Source organism: Mustela erminea, chromosome 7 (assembly GCF_009829155.1).
Source record: "Mustela erminea isolate mMusErm1 chromosome 7, mMusErm1.Pri, whole genome shotgun sequence".
NCBI lineage: Eukaryota > Metazoa > Chordata > Mammalia > Carnivora > Mustelidae > Mustela > Mustela erminea.
The window spans coordinates 15937596-15951409 of record NC_045620.1 but is presented as its reverse complement, the minus strand read 5'-3'; the positions used below and the strand labels follow the sequence as shown (position 1 = coordinate 15951409).

General features: G+C 51.8%; 1 protein-coding gene across 6 annotated transcripts in view; it reads left to right on the top strand.

The window, feature by feature from the left end:
- Positions 1-603: 603 nt before the first annotated feature.
- TOX2 (TOX high mobility group box family member 2) overlaps positions 604-13814 on the top strand; it is a 129806-nt gene continuing 116595 nt past the window's right edge. For 2 of the 6 annotated variants that reach the window (XM_032350593.1, XM_032350592.1), the window contains exon 1: positions 604-768. In XM_032350593.1, the coding sequence (XP_032206484.1) occupies positions 670-768 (99 nt within the window). In that variant the 5' untranslated portion in view covers positions 604-669. Of the gene's footprint in view, positions 769-908; positions 1674-1738; positions 2094-13814 lie in introns of those variants that run through there. The other 4 variants (XM_032350599.1, XM_032350598.1, XM_032350597.1 and 1 more) reach the window with 4 other exon arrangements.

The following is a 13814-nucleotide window of genomic DNA, read 5'->3' as shown; positions in this document are numbered from 1 at the left end:
GTCCTCGGGAGCGGTGGGCCCCCGCTCCCTTGGAGCTTCATTACTGAAGTGACTGTCCTTGCTTCAGTTTCCTCAAACGTAAAGTGAGAGTTTAAGCTCGGCAACTCCCAGAGCCCCTCTCCCAGTGACTACGATCAGGATCAGTGGGACAAGGAGGGAGGGTTCCCCTAAGATCAGCCGCAGGCGCTGGGCCGTGGTCCCCCAGGCAAGGCAGCACCCATCTTGGAAAGTGTACCTGTCACCGCCTTCCAAACCCGCCCCCGCTTCCTAAATATGCCGGGTGGGCAGTGTCCCACTTCTGGGGAGGGCTGTCAAACGGGCTTCTCCTCCCCGCACCCTTGGTGGGGAAGGCCGGACGGAAAAGGGCCGTCTGGACGGGCGCACACCCTTCCCGGACCCCCGGGGATGCAGAGCCCGGCGAGGGACCTGGCGGCGGCCCACCCCGAAGGATGGGACCCCTCCCCAGGGCCCGGGCCCCCGGCCCTCCGCGGCGCCCGAGGCCGGAACAATAGCGCGCGCGGGCGGGGCGGGGGCGGGGGCGGGGCGCTCCGCCGGGCCCCGCCCCCGGCCCGCCCCCCGCGCTCGCACACCCGCTCGCACACTGGCTCCCACCCGCCGCCCGCCCAGGCACTGCCCGCGGGAGCCGCCGCCGCCGCCGCCGCGCCCGCCATGGACGTCCGCCTGTACCCCTCGGCGCCCGCGGTGGGCGCGCGGCCCGGGGCCGAGCCGACCGGCCTGGCACACCTGGACTATTACCACTGCGGCAAGGTAGGCGGGGGCCGGGGGTGGGCGCCGAGGGGGGCGCGGCCTGCCCGCGCCTTCGGACCCCGCGCCGCGGCGGGAGCGTCCCGGGCTGGAGTGCGGGGCAGGAATCACCTGGCGGCTCGGGACGGGGCACTCTCGGAGACCCACGGGGGGAGGTGCCGGCGGTGCCAATGTGCGGGGACCCTCACGCGCCAGCCCCGCCGACGGGCACATGCCACTCACATAGATAACCTCGCCGTTACACTCATGCCCTGAGTTGTTCCGTTCACAGGCAGAAGTCACCTCGACAGTCACTCTCACGATGACACAGTGACACGCTCGCCCACGTCCCCCTGACAGCCTCACATTCATTCACAGGCTGACACACAGTGACCCACTGTCACTCACATAGGCAGCCAAGCACCTACTTAGGCTGTCTTACCGTCCCACACAAGTCACCCTAACAGTCATTTATACACAATGACATGGAGTCACTCGCCCACGTACACTGTCATATCGCCGCATACAAGTCACCCATTCACACGGTACGAGGCCACACACCCCGTTACATGTCCCCATCGCCTGTCACACCCAGTCACAGCTGGGGACAGTCACACAAAGAAGTTGCTCCGACAGTCAAACGCTCTTACAGTCACTCACACGGGCGCACACTGTCACGGCACAGCCACCCATGCACGGTGGACCTGAGACACACTCATCGCCTGGTCATCACACAGCCACATACGGTCACGCCCAGCCCCCGCGCCGCCCCAGCCCTCACCCCGGTCACCAACTCGCGCGTCCGGGCTTTAACTTCCCGGAGCCGAGGCGCACTAACTGGCCGTTCACTAATTGGCCGTCACTGCCCGGCGGGGCCTGGGATTCCGAGCTGGCAATGGACAGTCGAAGCCTGACCCCTCCCGGGAACGGTGAGCGGGAGTCCGTCCAGGTCCCTCCAGGGACAACAGCTCCCTCCCCCGCCCGCCCGCCTTTTCCGAGATCACAGCCCGCAGCCCGGTCCCCGCTGCTCTGCCAGGCGCGTCCTCCCGATGGAAGCTCGCGTGCCCGGCATCCCGACTGGGGGCGTGCGATCCCCGCTCCCCATGCCCAGGCCGGCCCGGGACGTTTAGGGGCAGCTGCACCATCCGCGTCTCCTCCCTCGCTGGAGGGGGGGAACTTTCAAACTTAGTTAGAGAGCCAGACGGTGGGTGCGTCCGGCGGTCGGCGCGTCGGTCCGGGGCAGGCGGGAGCCCAGCGCGGCTTTTCGTCACTCGGAGCCCGGATTGAACGGCGCGCGTGGGTTTCCCCGCCGCCCTGGCGCAGACGCGCGGGCTCGGTGGCGCTGCGTGGTGAGTGAGCGTCGGGTGCTTGGATGGGCGGCCCTCGGGGTCTCAACCTCACCCCACCCACCGGCTTTACTGTAGTCCCTTGCTGTGTGGATGCTGCGGGAAGGGGGCGTCCCCGCGCCGAACACGGGGTCTACGGGCTGGGCCTCCCTGAGTGCGTCCCCAGGCCCTGGGGAGCGGCTTCTAGGGTCACAGGGCAAAGCCTTCCGCAGTTTCCCCCCGGGTAGGGAGTGGGATCCTGGGCCAGTGGACCCTGGCGGCGTCGGGGGCGAGGTGGGCGGCGAGTGAGGTCTCGCAGCGGGTGGATGTGATTATCTTTGTTCGGTGACCGGCAAAGTTAGAAGCTGAAGAAGGGGATGGTGTCCTGAAGAGAAGGCCGGTTCTCGGGCTATTTCCAGTCTGATGGAGGGAAAATTGATTAAAGTAGCAGGTGGAGTCTTGAGAGAGGAGAAGACCTTTGGGTGCCCAGGGCAGCTGGACTGTCTTCTGCCCTTGGCTTTATTTTTTTGAATATTAAGTTGGCAAGGTTCCAGCCTCTGGTTTGGGGATGTGCGTGGGGATCCGGGATTTCTGGCTCAGTGAGGAGGGGGGTGACCTTTAGCCCAGAGTGCTCCTTTTGCGGGTGATGTTTCTGTAAACCCCACTAGAGTGGGGTGGTCCCACCTGAGGGATTTCTGGGGGTGGGGTGGGGGGATGGTCACCCAGCTGAGGCCCCTGCCTTTATTCTGATGCTCTGTAAAGCTCTGACTCAGCACCAAGGACTAGTGTGAAACCTGGCCAGGGAGGGAACCACTCAGTGAATGAGAAGCTGGTGTTTCTGGTTTCTGTCTGTGATCTAGGACCCCTGGCCCAGAGCCAAGAGTGTGTCCAGGTGGGCCACCAAGGTAGGTGAGAGAAAGGTCTGACCTTGCCCTTGGGTGTGATACCTCCTTCTTAATCATCAGGCTTGTGGTAGGATGAGGCAGGGGAAGTCACTTGGCTCAGCTAGGAGTGGGTCACATGCCTCTTGGTAGCAGATCCCAAGTGGGCAGTCATCTTTAGTGCTGGTGGTTGGGAGGTAGGGTGCATTGTGACCAGGGGTCTGATGGTGAGGGACCGGGGAGGGAAGTGCCCAGGCTCCATTCTTACAAATGATCTCACTGTCAGAACTGGAGCAGAAACTGAGGTCTAAGAGACAGCCATGACCACCCTTGGGACCAGGACACAGCCTGTACACTGGGGGATTGGTCCTTGCAGTGCACACAAGAGGCTTGCCCCCACAGGGACCTAGGCCCGAGAAACACAAGGGCAAACATTTGCCCAAGTGATCCCGGACAACGATGGGACAGCTGACCTGGAAGGGCCCTTGGCAACTGTTCCCTTGGTGACTGTCCCCTTATTGATACTCTACACAGAGATTCCAGCCACTTTAAACCAAAGTCATGAGCAGTGGCTGTTCTTTTGGTATTTTTTGTTTGAGAAAATACATAACTGCAAAAGCTGCCATGGTTTCATTTTTGCTTTGAAATAGATGTTATTTTATTAATCACAATAACTATTAACATGCATTTGAGAAGTAGCTCACCAGATGCGTGGCAGGCATATGGCTCTTTTCATGAAGCAACAGTGCCTCAGTGAGGATAGGAGCTTGTGGCCCTGGGACTCCCAGGATCTATGGCCCCATGCTGGGACCCACGGATCCTCTCCTTCTTCCTCGCTTCCCAGAAGGGGAAACTGAGTCACAGGGTAATGCACTTACAGCTTACATCGCATGTGAAGAGCAGAGTTGAGGCCTGAACCCAAGTTTCTTGACTCCTAGCTTGACACTTAGGTGCCCTCCCCTCAAGCCTCTGTCTCTGTTTAAGGACTAGGGAGAGAATGTGACACTCTTTCTTGGGTATCTGTGAAGTCCCTTCATTCTGACTTTGGCAAGGCACTGTACCAGGCTCTGGGCATTGCCTGGGGTCCCCCACTCCACTATGGCAGGCTAGTGGAAACTGGCCATTGGAACCGGGCAAACGTGGGTTCAAATCACCAGTTGTGGCTTTGTGATCTAGGACAAATGATAGCAACTCATTTTTTACTGAGATATGATTGACACAAAATAAAGTGCAAATTTCAGGTGCATAGTTCCATGAGTTTTGACAAATACGAACACCTGCGTAACCACCATCCCAATCCAGATTTTGCTCATTTACCATACCCCAGAAAGTTCCCTTATACTCCTTTCCAGCCCACAGTCTCCTTTCCCGCCTCTACAGGAAACGACTTATCTGATTTCTATTATCAATGCTTTATGATGTTCAGTTTCAGTGTACCAAGTATACTTAAGTTCTAGAATTTCGTATGCAGCATATACATCCTTGCATCTGGTTTCATTTTGCTCAAAGTATCAAGATTAATCTGTATTGTGTATATCCATAGTTCTGTTTTATTGCTAAGTAGTATTACCTGGTATAAATGTAGCTCAATTGGTTTATGTGCTCACTTGCCAATGGATTTTGGGATTTGTTTGCAGGTCGGGGCCATTATAAACAAAACCTCTGTGAACATTTTTATACAAGTCTTTTCGTGAGAATTTGCATGTCTAATGAGCTCCCAGGTGATGCTGCCGGCAGTCCAGTGACCACACTGTGTGGCAGTGGTTTGGTTGTTTGTGTACAGGTTTCTGTGGGCTCCCGGCATCTGGCAGAGTGCCTGACCCCCAACTACTCAGGAAATGTGTGCGTGGGTAAGTGATGCAACTCCCCACCCACACAGCTCTGGGCACAGCATCTTGTATCTTGATGGGGATCAACACAAGCTCGGCTAGTGAATGATCGGTGTCTCCTTGGGACGAAAATCCAAGGGGTGGGAGGTGCTGTCCCCACCTCACCTCTACTTGACATTTATGAGGCCTGCTTAGCATTTCTGGTAGCTGAGGTCCCCACCGCTTCTTTCTGCAGGGACACAGGTGGCTGTGGGTGGACCCGTGGGCGGACCTGGGCCAGGTGAGCTCTGAGCTGAGATGGCTGGTTCCGGGGACTCTGGAGGATGGGAGGCAGCTCTTCTTTACCTTCTGTCTAAATGTGTTTCCCATAGCCCCTCCCCTCGTCTGTCCTGAGGGTCCTTATGGCCAAACTTCTGTACCTTATGAATGTCAGGAGCCACAGCCCGGGCCTGGCACTGCTGCCCCCAGTCCACTGGGTGACGTTGAGCGTGACAGCGACCTTCTCTGGGCCTCTGTTTCCCTCTTGGCAAAGGGAAAGCAAATCAGTGAACATCAGTCTAGTGAGATGGCGAGCTGTGGTAAGGAGATGTAATGAACGAAGCCTGGGCATGTCCTTTATAATTGTAAAATGCAGTACCCCCAGGAAGGATGAGGGTGCTACTTTCAGAGGAGATGTGCCCTTAGATGCTTCAGAGGGCAGGAACCACGGTGCCTACATTTACTTTTGTATTCCCAGAGCTGGCCTGGCACATAGTACTCAATAAATATTTGCTGAATTAATGAATGCATTAATGAATTCAGGGCTTGCCAGTTTTCCTCTGTAGCTTGAGGAACTTAGCATCTCTTTGGCTCTTTTAAGATATCAGTGAGCACATCAAATCCAGGGCAGAGCAAGGGACAAGAGTCTCTTGGCTGACCTGTCATTCCTAGAGGAGCTTGCACAAGTAGGACCAGAGGACGGAGCCCAGCACAGAGAGCAGCCAGAAAGCCTGGAAGAGCAGCTGAGTCCTTGCCTACAGGACAAGGAATCCCCCTGTAGGACTGCCAGCCCTGTGTGATTCCATAGGGCCAACTGCTTTGCTTCTCTCATTTCCTAGAACTAGTTGCAAGATGTGAAGGCAGTGTAAGTTCTGGAACCTGGCAGAACCAGGTTTGCATGCTGCTTTCACCATCATCAGCACAGGCAAGTTATTTAACTTCCCCGTGCTTCCGTCTCCTCATCTGCAAAATGGGTACAGCAACACCTCCTCTGTGGGGTTGCCTTGAGGTTGGAAGTCATGCATATACCGCATGTGGCCCCAGCAGGAAACGCTTTCATTTCTACTCATGAAGAGCTGCACAATTGAAAGTTATGAGGTGGAGGAAACTGTTTCAGCCCTGGATGCTGGAGGACTGACTGTCCCAGCTGCCGCAGGAGAAGGGTCCTCCCAACAGCAGGTGTTTCTCTGCCTTGGGTTCTGGATCTGATTTCTCCTGCATTCCGTTGGAAGCAGTCTCCGCTTGGACCGTTCAGCCTAATGAATTAACAGAGAGCTGCTCATTTCCTTGGCGTCTGTTTCCTTCTTGAATCTGTGTGGGAGGGGAGTTGGGTTTATCAGGCAGAGGAGGCTGTTTCAAATTGCATCTGCACCGTTCGCTGGAGTGGGCTGCTGATCTGGTGCACATCATTTAACTGCTCCTCACCTCAGTCTTCTCATCTGTGCGAGGGGACAGCAATGTCTTCCTCACACTGTTGCTATGAAGCTCTGATGAAAGAAACATCTATGGAAGTTTCCTTTGATCTAGAACAGTGTTTCCCCGCCCCAGCACTGTTCACACTTCAGACCTGATAATTCCTTGTTTTTTTTGAGGCGGGGGGGGGGGTTCTGTCCTGTACATCATCTGATGTGTCATTGCATCCTTGACCTCTACTGATTAGGTGCCAGGAGAACCTCCTGCCTAGTCCTGACAGCCAAAAACGTCTCCAGACTTTGCCAGGTATCCCCTGGGGGAGCAAAAGCACCCCTGTTTGAGAACCACTGGCGGGGAAAATGTGGTGCGGCTACCCTAGAGAGTCACGGGGATGAGCAGGGCGAAGCTTTAGAATTGTGCTACCTGTTCAATATTTTGGTCCTGCGTCTCCCTGTCAGTAAATTTTGTATCCACGTGGTTGGCAGTCATCCTATTTACATGGACCAAAAACCTGCACAGTGATTTTTCAGTGTGGTTTGGGAGCAGCCATAAAAACATATGGTAAGTAATTATTAACTTAATGAGTCGTGGTAAATTGTAATTTTATCTCTTAGCGAAAACATGCTGTATAACATGGAATAATAAATTTTGATCAATTATCCTGATGCTTCAACTTGCTACAGTAGAACAGCAAACTTCTGGCGCCGGCTAGAATGAGCAACAAGCCTGGGGTTTTCCAATATGTAATTACCCGTTTACTGCTGGGCTTCTCAGATGTTCAGCAGCTTCTGATTGAGTTCCTACTCTGTGCCAGGGGACCCAGCCTTGTCCTGAAGGCTCAGCCACTCAACGGGAAACTTCTGTTTACTAGACGCAAGGCTGTGTGGGTTTATAACTTGGCTCAAAATGCAGAGTCATAATTAAATATCTAATTGTCTGGGGCAGTGCCAGGGGTGTAGAAGGGCCTCACATGGCAGAGTCTTTTTTTTTTTTTTAAGATTTTATTTATTTATTTGACAGACAGAGATCATAAGCAGGCAGAGAGGCAGGCAGAGAGAGAGGAGGAAGCAGGCTCCCTGCTGAGCAGAGAGCCCCATGCGGGGCTTGATCCCAGGACCCTGGGATCAGGACTTGAGCCGAAGGCAGAGGCTTTAACCCACTGAGCCACTCAGGCGCCCCACATGGCAGAGTCTTAAAGGAAACACCGGGCAGGCTATGTGGGGGCACGTAGAATTCCTGGGAGGGTGTCCTAGGTAGAGGGAAGAGCTACTACAGGGGTACCTGGAGGATGGTTTGGGGGTACGGCCAGCCTAAGGCAGGGAGGCCTGCCTCCAGGGGAGCTGGGACACCAGCAGAGATTGTCATAAAGAGTGGCCCATCCCAGCTGGCCTGGTTGTAAGTAGAGGAGTGCCTCGGAGCCAGAGGTGTGGAGCCAGAGTATGGAATGTCTCATGTTGCTGAATCATCAGACTTTTGTCCGCCGCTGTCTCTTGGTCTTCTGCTGCTGGAAAAGTTTAAAGTCTTGTATTTGATTTCACCCAGTAGTCAGGGATGCTCTGCTTCTCAACCTTCAGAATCACCTGGAGGGCAATTGAAACACAGATCACCGGGTTCCCCTCTCAGAAGTTCTGACTCAGTAGGTCTAGGGAAAGGCTGAAAAGGCACAGTGATAACAAGTGATGCTGATGTTGTTGGCCTGGGAAGTACACTTAGAAGAACATGGCTCTAGACTGTGATGTGGGAAGGTTTCCCCCCCATGGCTTTGAACAACAGGGATGTGTTGCTGGCCTAGGCCATGTAGCCTTGGCTCAGACATGGTCAGATATCCCAGTGACCCCTGAGTTCTTCAGGCCCCATGTAGGTTATGGGGGGAGTGTCTTTCACCTTGGAGACAGTCTTACATTGGCTTCCTTGGAAACAGACTCTAAGATGGGGAATTGCCCGTGGAGGGTTTATTTGGGAGGAAGTTCCCAGGAAGTGTACCTGGAAGGGAGTAAGAGATGCAGCACTGGGTGGGTAGAGAAGCTGGCCTGGAACATGGTCACTTCAGAGTTGTCCCAAACCGGGGTGAGGGAACTGCTTGTGCGTCTTGGTTCTCTCAACATCCAGTCATTGGCATCAGTGCATCTCCTTGTCCCAGGTAGCTCCCTGTTGCAGAGAGGTTCTCAGTGTAGGGGAACAGCTGTGACATTCCTGGCAGCTGGGGATGAATACACAGGAAGGGGAGCACCAAAGTGCCTCTCTCAGGGAGATGCATCTTAGGGAGAAAACTTTCCCCTCTTGGGTCCCTTGGGAAGTCAAGGGCCAGCATGTTGATGATTTTTAAAAACTCTGAGTCACTTGCTGGGATTCATCTTTATCTCATGATGGGAATGAGAGCTGGAGGATAATTGCTTCTTAGGTCTGAATGAAGAAAAATGATAACTGATGGAATTTTCTGTGCCCAAGGAAGTTCTCTTGAGATGTCATGCACTTTCTTGTGTGGCGGGGAGGACTCCACACTGATTTCTGAGAAGCTTCTGGGCCGTGCCTAAGTAAGTTAGCTCTGGGTAGGGGACCATGGCTTTCTTCTTGGGCTGGAGTCCTGCCACAGCTTCAACAAGAGGCCCTTCACCTGGTTCCTGCCTCAGGGTTGGCCACTGTCCATGACTGACCTATCCGCATTGTCTTCAATGGCTCCCAGGAAGCTTGGAGGTAGACAAGTAGGTTCCGTGTAGCTATATAATAAGATACCATGCATGTCTTTTGCTTGTTACCTCCAGTTTCATTTCAGTCTCTTGTCATTTTCCCACTTTATCTTGAGTCCTGCCATATTTTTTTGAAATTTGTTTTTATCCTTTGTAAGGTACACAGAAATATAGTAGGATATAAAGGAAAACATGGAGGGCCCATTCATTCTCATTTCCTCTCCCCACTGCCCTCAAGCCCCTCACCCAAACGCTAACCCCTGAGAGGAGTTGGGTGAAATACTTCTAGTCATAACCATTCTTTAGTTCATATCTTTAGTTGTCACCTTTTCATTTCCCAGAATTTTGTATTGTTTCTTGATTGATCTTGTATCAGAGTATCCCATTTCTTTTTTCTTAAGTATATGTGAGTATCTTGAGTTTTTTTAAGATTATAATACAGAAGATAAAAAGTTATCTTCTGTTTCCTGTGTTAGCTCTTTTCTTGGTAGTTAGTTCTGTTCACATTAGGCCTCTTTTTATGCTGATATTTTCTACAAATGCCTGGTGACTCACGACTGACATTTACTTGTAAACAGACGTCTAGACTGATCAGTCTGTAGTTGTGAGTTGTGAGTTTCCTCAGTGCCTGCGAGATCCATGATTCTGTGGATAAGCAATGTGAATGTTGATTTTGGGTGCCCTGGGTATGGTTTGTGGGAGGACACTTGAAGCTGGGGACTTCTCTTAGTGCAGGGGACAGACAAGCTCACTTAAGGTTGGGGCATCTGTTTCTCAGGTAGACCAGCAATCACCCAAGGGCACTGGTTCACTTTGTTTTTCCTGCCTCATGGCTAACGACAGGGGGGAATCCCTAAGGCACATCTCTCATTTAATTGGAGTTCTTCTCCCTGGCTTTAGCCTGGAGGCAGATCCAACAGTCAGCTTCTCCAAGGTCTGTAGGCTAGCACAAAAGTCCAGTCATGTCCCTGGCCCAGGGCTTCCTGCTGCCTGCCTTTGGGGATGTTCTGGGGTTCAGTTAGGATAAGAGCTTTTCCAGAGGTCTTGTATTGGGGTGCTGGTGCCTTGGAGGTGATAGGCTTCTTTGTCAGTCTGACTGCTTACTTCCAAGCACTCTTAGTATTTCTGATCCCCAGCCCTTTCTTGTGTTCTAATGTTTTTGTTTTTGTTTTTGTTTTTTTGGAGTTATTCTATTTTAATCCATCTATCTGAATTATTAATATATATGTATGTGTATGTTCTGTTGTGTATCTTTTTTCTTTCCATTCTAGCGTTGTTTAGAAGAAAGGAGAGGCAAAAAGTGTATGTCTATCTGCCATCTTGAACAAAAAGTCCCCTCTCGCTGATTTTTATTGTTAAATTTTGTGCCATTTTATGGAGAAAAGTAGGGTGGAAAAAGCACCATTTTATTTGCTGTGCATTTACCCATCGTAGGCTCATTCTCATATCATCTCATTAGGTCTTTATAAGAACTCTACCAGGCACACATGTCCCTATTTTGTAGGTGAGAAAACTGAGGTCCAAGGAGGTCATGTTACAAAAGGCAGCAGAGAAACTGGTTGGCTGGACCGGAGTTGAGAGTGCTTTCTCTGCCCCTCTCTCCTGCAGGCTCTGTGGTGTCAGGCCGAGCTCCCAGCCTCTGCAGGGATGGAAGAGGGAACCAACTTGCCCCTTGGTTTTACTCTTAATGTATTGGCTCTTCTGTGGCCCAGGGGATTCCCAGCTGGGCCTTCTGCCTTGGTTTTCAACTTTAAACATCACTTGGTAATAGAATGCCTTCATATTACAGCTAATTAAAACGTGCTTATCTTGAAGTTGGGCCTAATTTGCAGGGATGATTTAGAAACTTGTTGGAAATGAATCCAACTCAGTAGTATAACCCAGGGTCAATCTCATGCATAAATTTTATTGTTCCATTTTGCTGTTTTGACTTAAATGGAGCTTGATAATGTGGAATATGGACCCTGGGCCTTTTGTTGCTCATTTACTTCGCGAATATTTACTGAGTGCCTCGTGGTTGCTACCTACACTATTTAAGGAGGTCCTCTCACCGCGACCCCCACGCCTGTTTCTATTGTGTACATTCACCTGAGCTGTAAGTGAATTGTTTTGCAAAACCAGATAGTGGATTCAAGTGTGATTTTGAGTTCAATGCAGGTTCCTGGCTTCGTATCCTGCCACTTACAAGCTGTGTGACTTTGGATCTACCATTTAACTTCTCTGATCTCCATTGTTCTCACATAATGCATCCCAGGTTTATGGTGAGGCTTGGGAGATCACGTACGTCATGCCTTCCCTCACTCCTACCGCCAGCTGCTGTTCCAGTCACCTGGGCCCTCTGTAGGATAGCGAACACAGGCTCCTTCCCAGGTTTTGTGTGTGTGTGTGTTTTATAAATGGTACAAATAGTAGAGTCTCAGGAGCTTTCCAGCTCAGAATAGGTGTCATGGTGGGTTTGGTTGGGGTGGTTTCTTTTCTCTCCAGATCGGTTCCCTTATTTCTCACTGTTCGCCCACAGGGACTCTGTGAGGTTTGGTTAAACATTCAGACTCACAGGACACACATGGACCACACTTGGTCCCTGTGTCCTTGACAGAGGTGGGCAGGACCCAGCACCTGCCAGCGGGGCACAGGATCTGCTCCTCCGCAGGAGTAGTTGCAGCCACAGCCCCTGCTTCGGTCCATGGAGGCGGCTGCCAGCTCTTCTCTTGGCTGCCCAGCACCCCCGCAGACTGTAGTGTAGGTGCAGGGGAATGAGACCCACGATGTGGGTTTGGAAGTCATCCTGGCTCAGAAGCCTTATTCCCCCAAAGGACCCATAACTCCTGTAACAGCTCTACCTTCCAGGGTTTCTTGCCGGGGGCCTATCAGTTGTAAGAGTCACTACACTCAGGAAAATCTAAAGTTCGGTTTCTTTATCAGATATTTATAATTTATTTATAGTTACTTCTAGTCCAGATGCAGCTTACCAGTCAGGGGTCATTTTTACCATAAGCAGAGTTGCCTAGTAACATAGTTAACATCTTACCTTCATCAGGTTTCCGGGGGAGTTCTGCTAGACAATTAACAAAGGTGAAATTCTCTTGCAGAGAGGAAAAGGAGTTGCTTAACCCTTTACCCCTATAGACAACATCCTGCTTTCCCCAGAGAAGTGGTGCTTTTCAGGATCTTTTTGGAGGGATGAAGGAAGTCCTCCATACGGTTGGAATATATTCCATGCTTGTTTATGTTTTCTGATTGTTCTGCGTAAGACAGAGACATAAACTCTGGCCAAGAGATATGCTGTGGAGTCACATCGGCTTGGGATCAAATGCCGGCTTTGCAACTTACAAAGAATGCATTCATTCATTCAGCCAAGCAAAGAACGTTCGCTGCCTGCTATATGCAGGGCTGTGTGGTAGATGCCAGGCAGGAACAGGTGTTTAAGACCTGGTCCTTGCTCATGAGGAACCACAGTATTATTAGAGAGATAGGAGAAAGTAAGGAACTCCAAATGGGTATGGGATTACCAGGCCAGGCAAGGAGGCCTTCCTAGAGGAGGATACACTCGGTCTGTGCTTGAAGATGAATTGGCCAGGTGAGGAAGGTAGAGAAAAGCATTCCAGGTAGAAGGGACAGCATGTACAAAGGCATAGGAGGGGACCACAGTGTCAAGAGATGAAGCTGGAAAGGGGAGCAAGGGCATTTGGAAAGCTACTTAATACCTCCGGCCCCCTGTTTCCTCATCTACACAACGGGGTTACCAGTGCTTACCTGCTTATGAAATTAAATGAGATAATAATGTATGTTTAAGCACCTGGGAGAGTTAATTATAATTCCTTTCCCAATCTGTCTGTGGATGCCTAAGAGCCAAACTTTGCCCTTAAATGAGAGACACGAGACCAGGAGTGAAAACAAACACACACACTGGAGGGCTTGGCCACCCACCTGTGCGAGGCAGGCGTCTCCTCCAGGGGCTCTTCTGTTCGTCGCCTTCCCTCTGTTTTCGGTTGAAGCACTCAGTGTTTGCACTCTGTCTCAGATTATGTCTTAGAGTATCAGTGAAGCACATAATTGTGTTTTCCTAATGGCTCGACATTAACAATAAGCCACGACCCTGTTGAGGCGTTCTCTGGGACAATTTTCCATCTGCCAACAGCCTTGTGCCTATCCGATGCTCTGTCAACACATCCTGTCATTTGCTGCTTTGTCTTGCCTTCCTGAAAGGCGGCCACCTCCCACATGCCAGCTGGGGATGCTTAGCTTTTGGGGACATTTACTATCCAGTGGCCACAAGTCACACGTCAGGATGAGCCAAGGAGCTGGCCGGGCCACGATCAAGATCTTTCTGATGTGTAAATTGCATCCTGCCATTTCCCAGGGGCAAAAACCACTCAACGGCTCTCTGTTATGGCTTGGAGAACTCTCGCCAACCTAAATCAGACCTCTGCTTAAAACCTTCCAGTGGCTTTCCCTGGTGTGTAGATAACATCAAATGCCTTTTTTGGTCCCTAAATCCTACTGTGATCTAGCCCCTGCCTGCTTTTCCAGTCTTACTCCCAGCGGCTCTGTCTGAGGCTCCCGGCTCCCTGCTGGGGATATGGCAAAGCCAGCCTCTCCCTCCTTGACCTCATTCTAGCCACTCTGGCCCTCTTCCTGTTTTCTAGCCCCCTCCCCTCCCCAGTCTCCCCTACCATG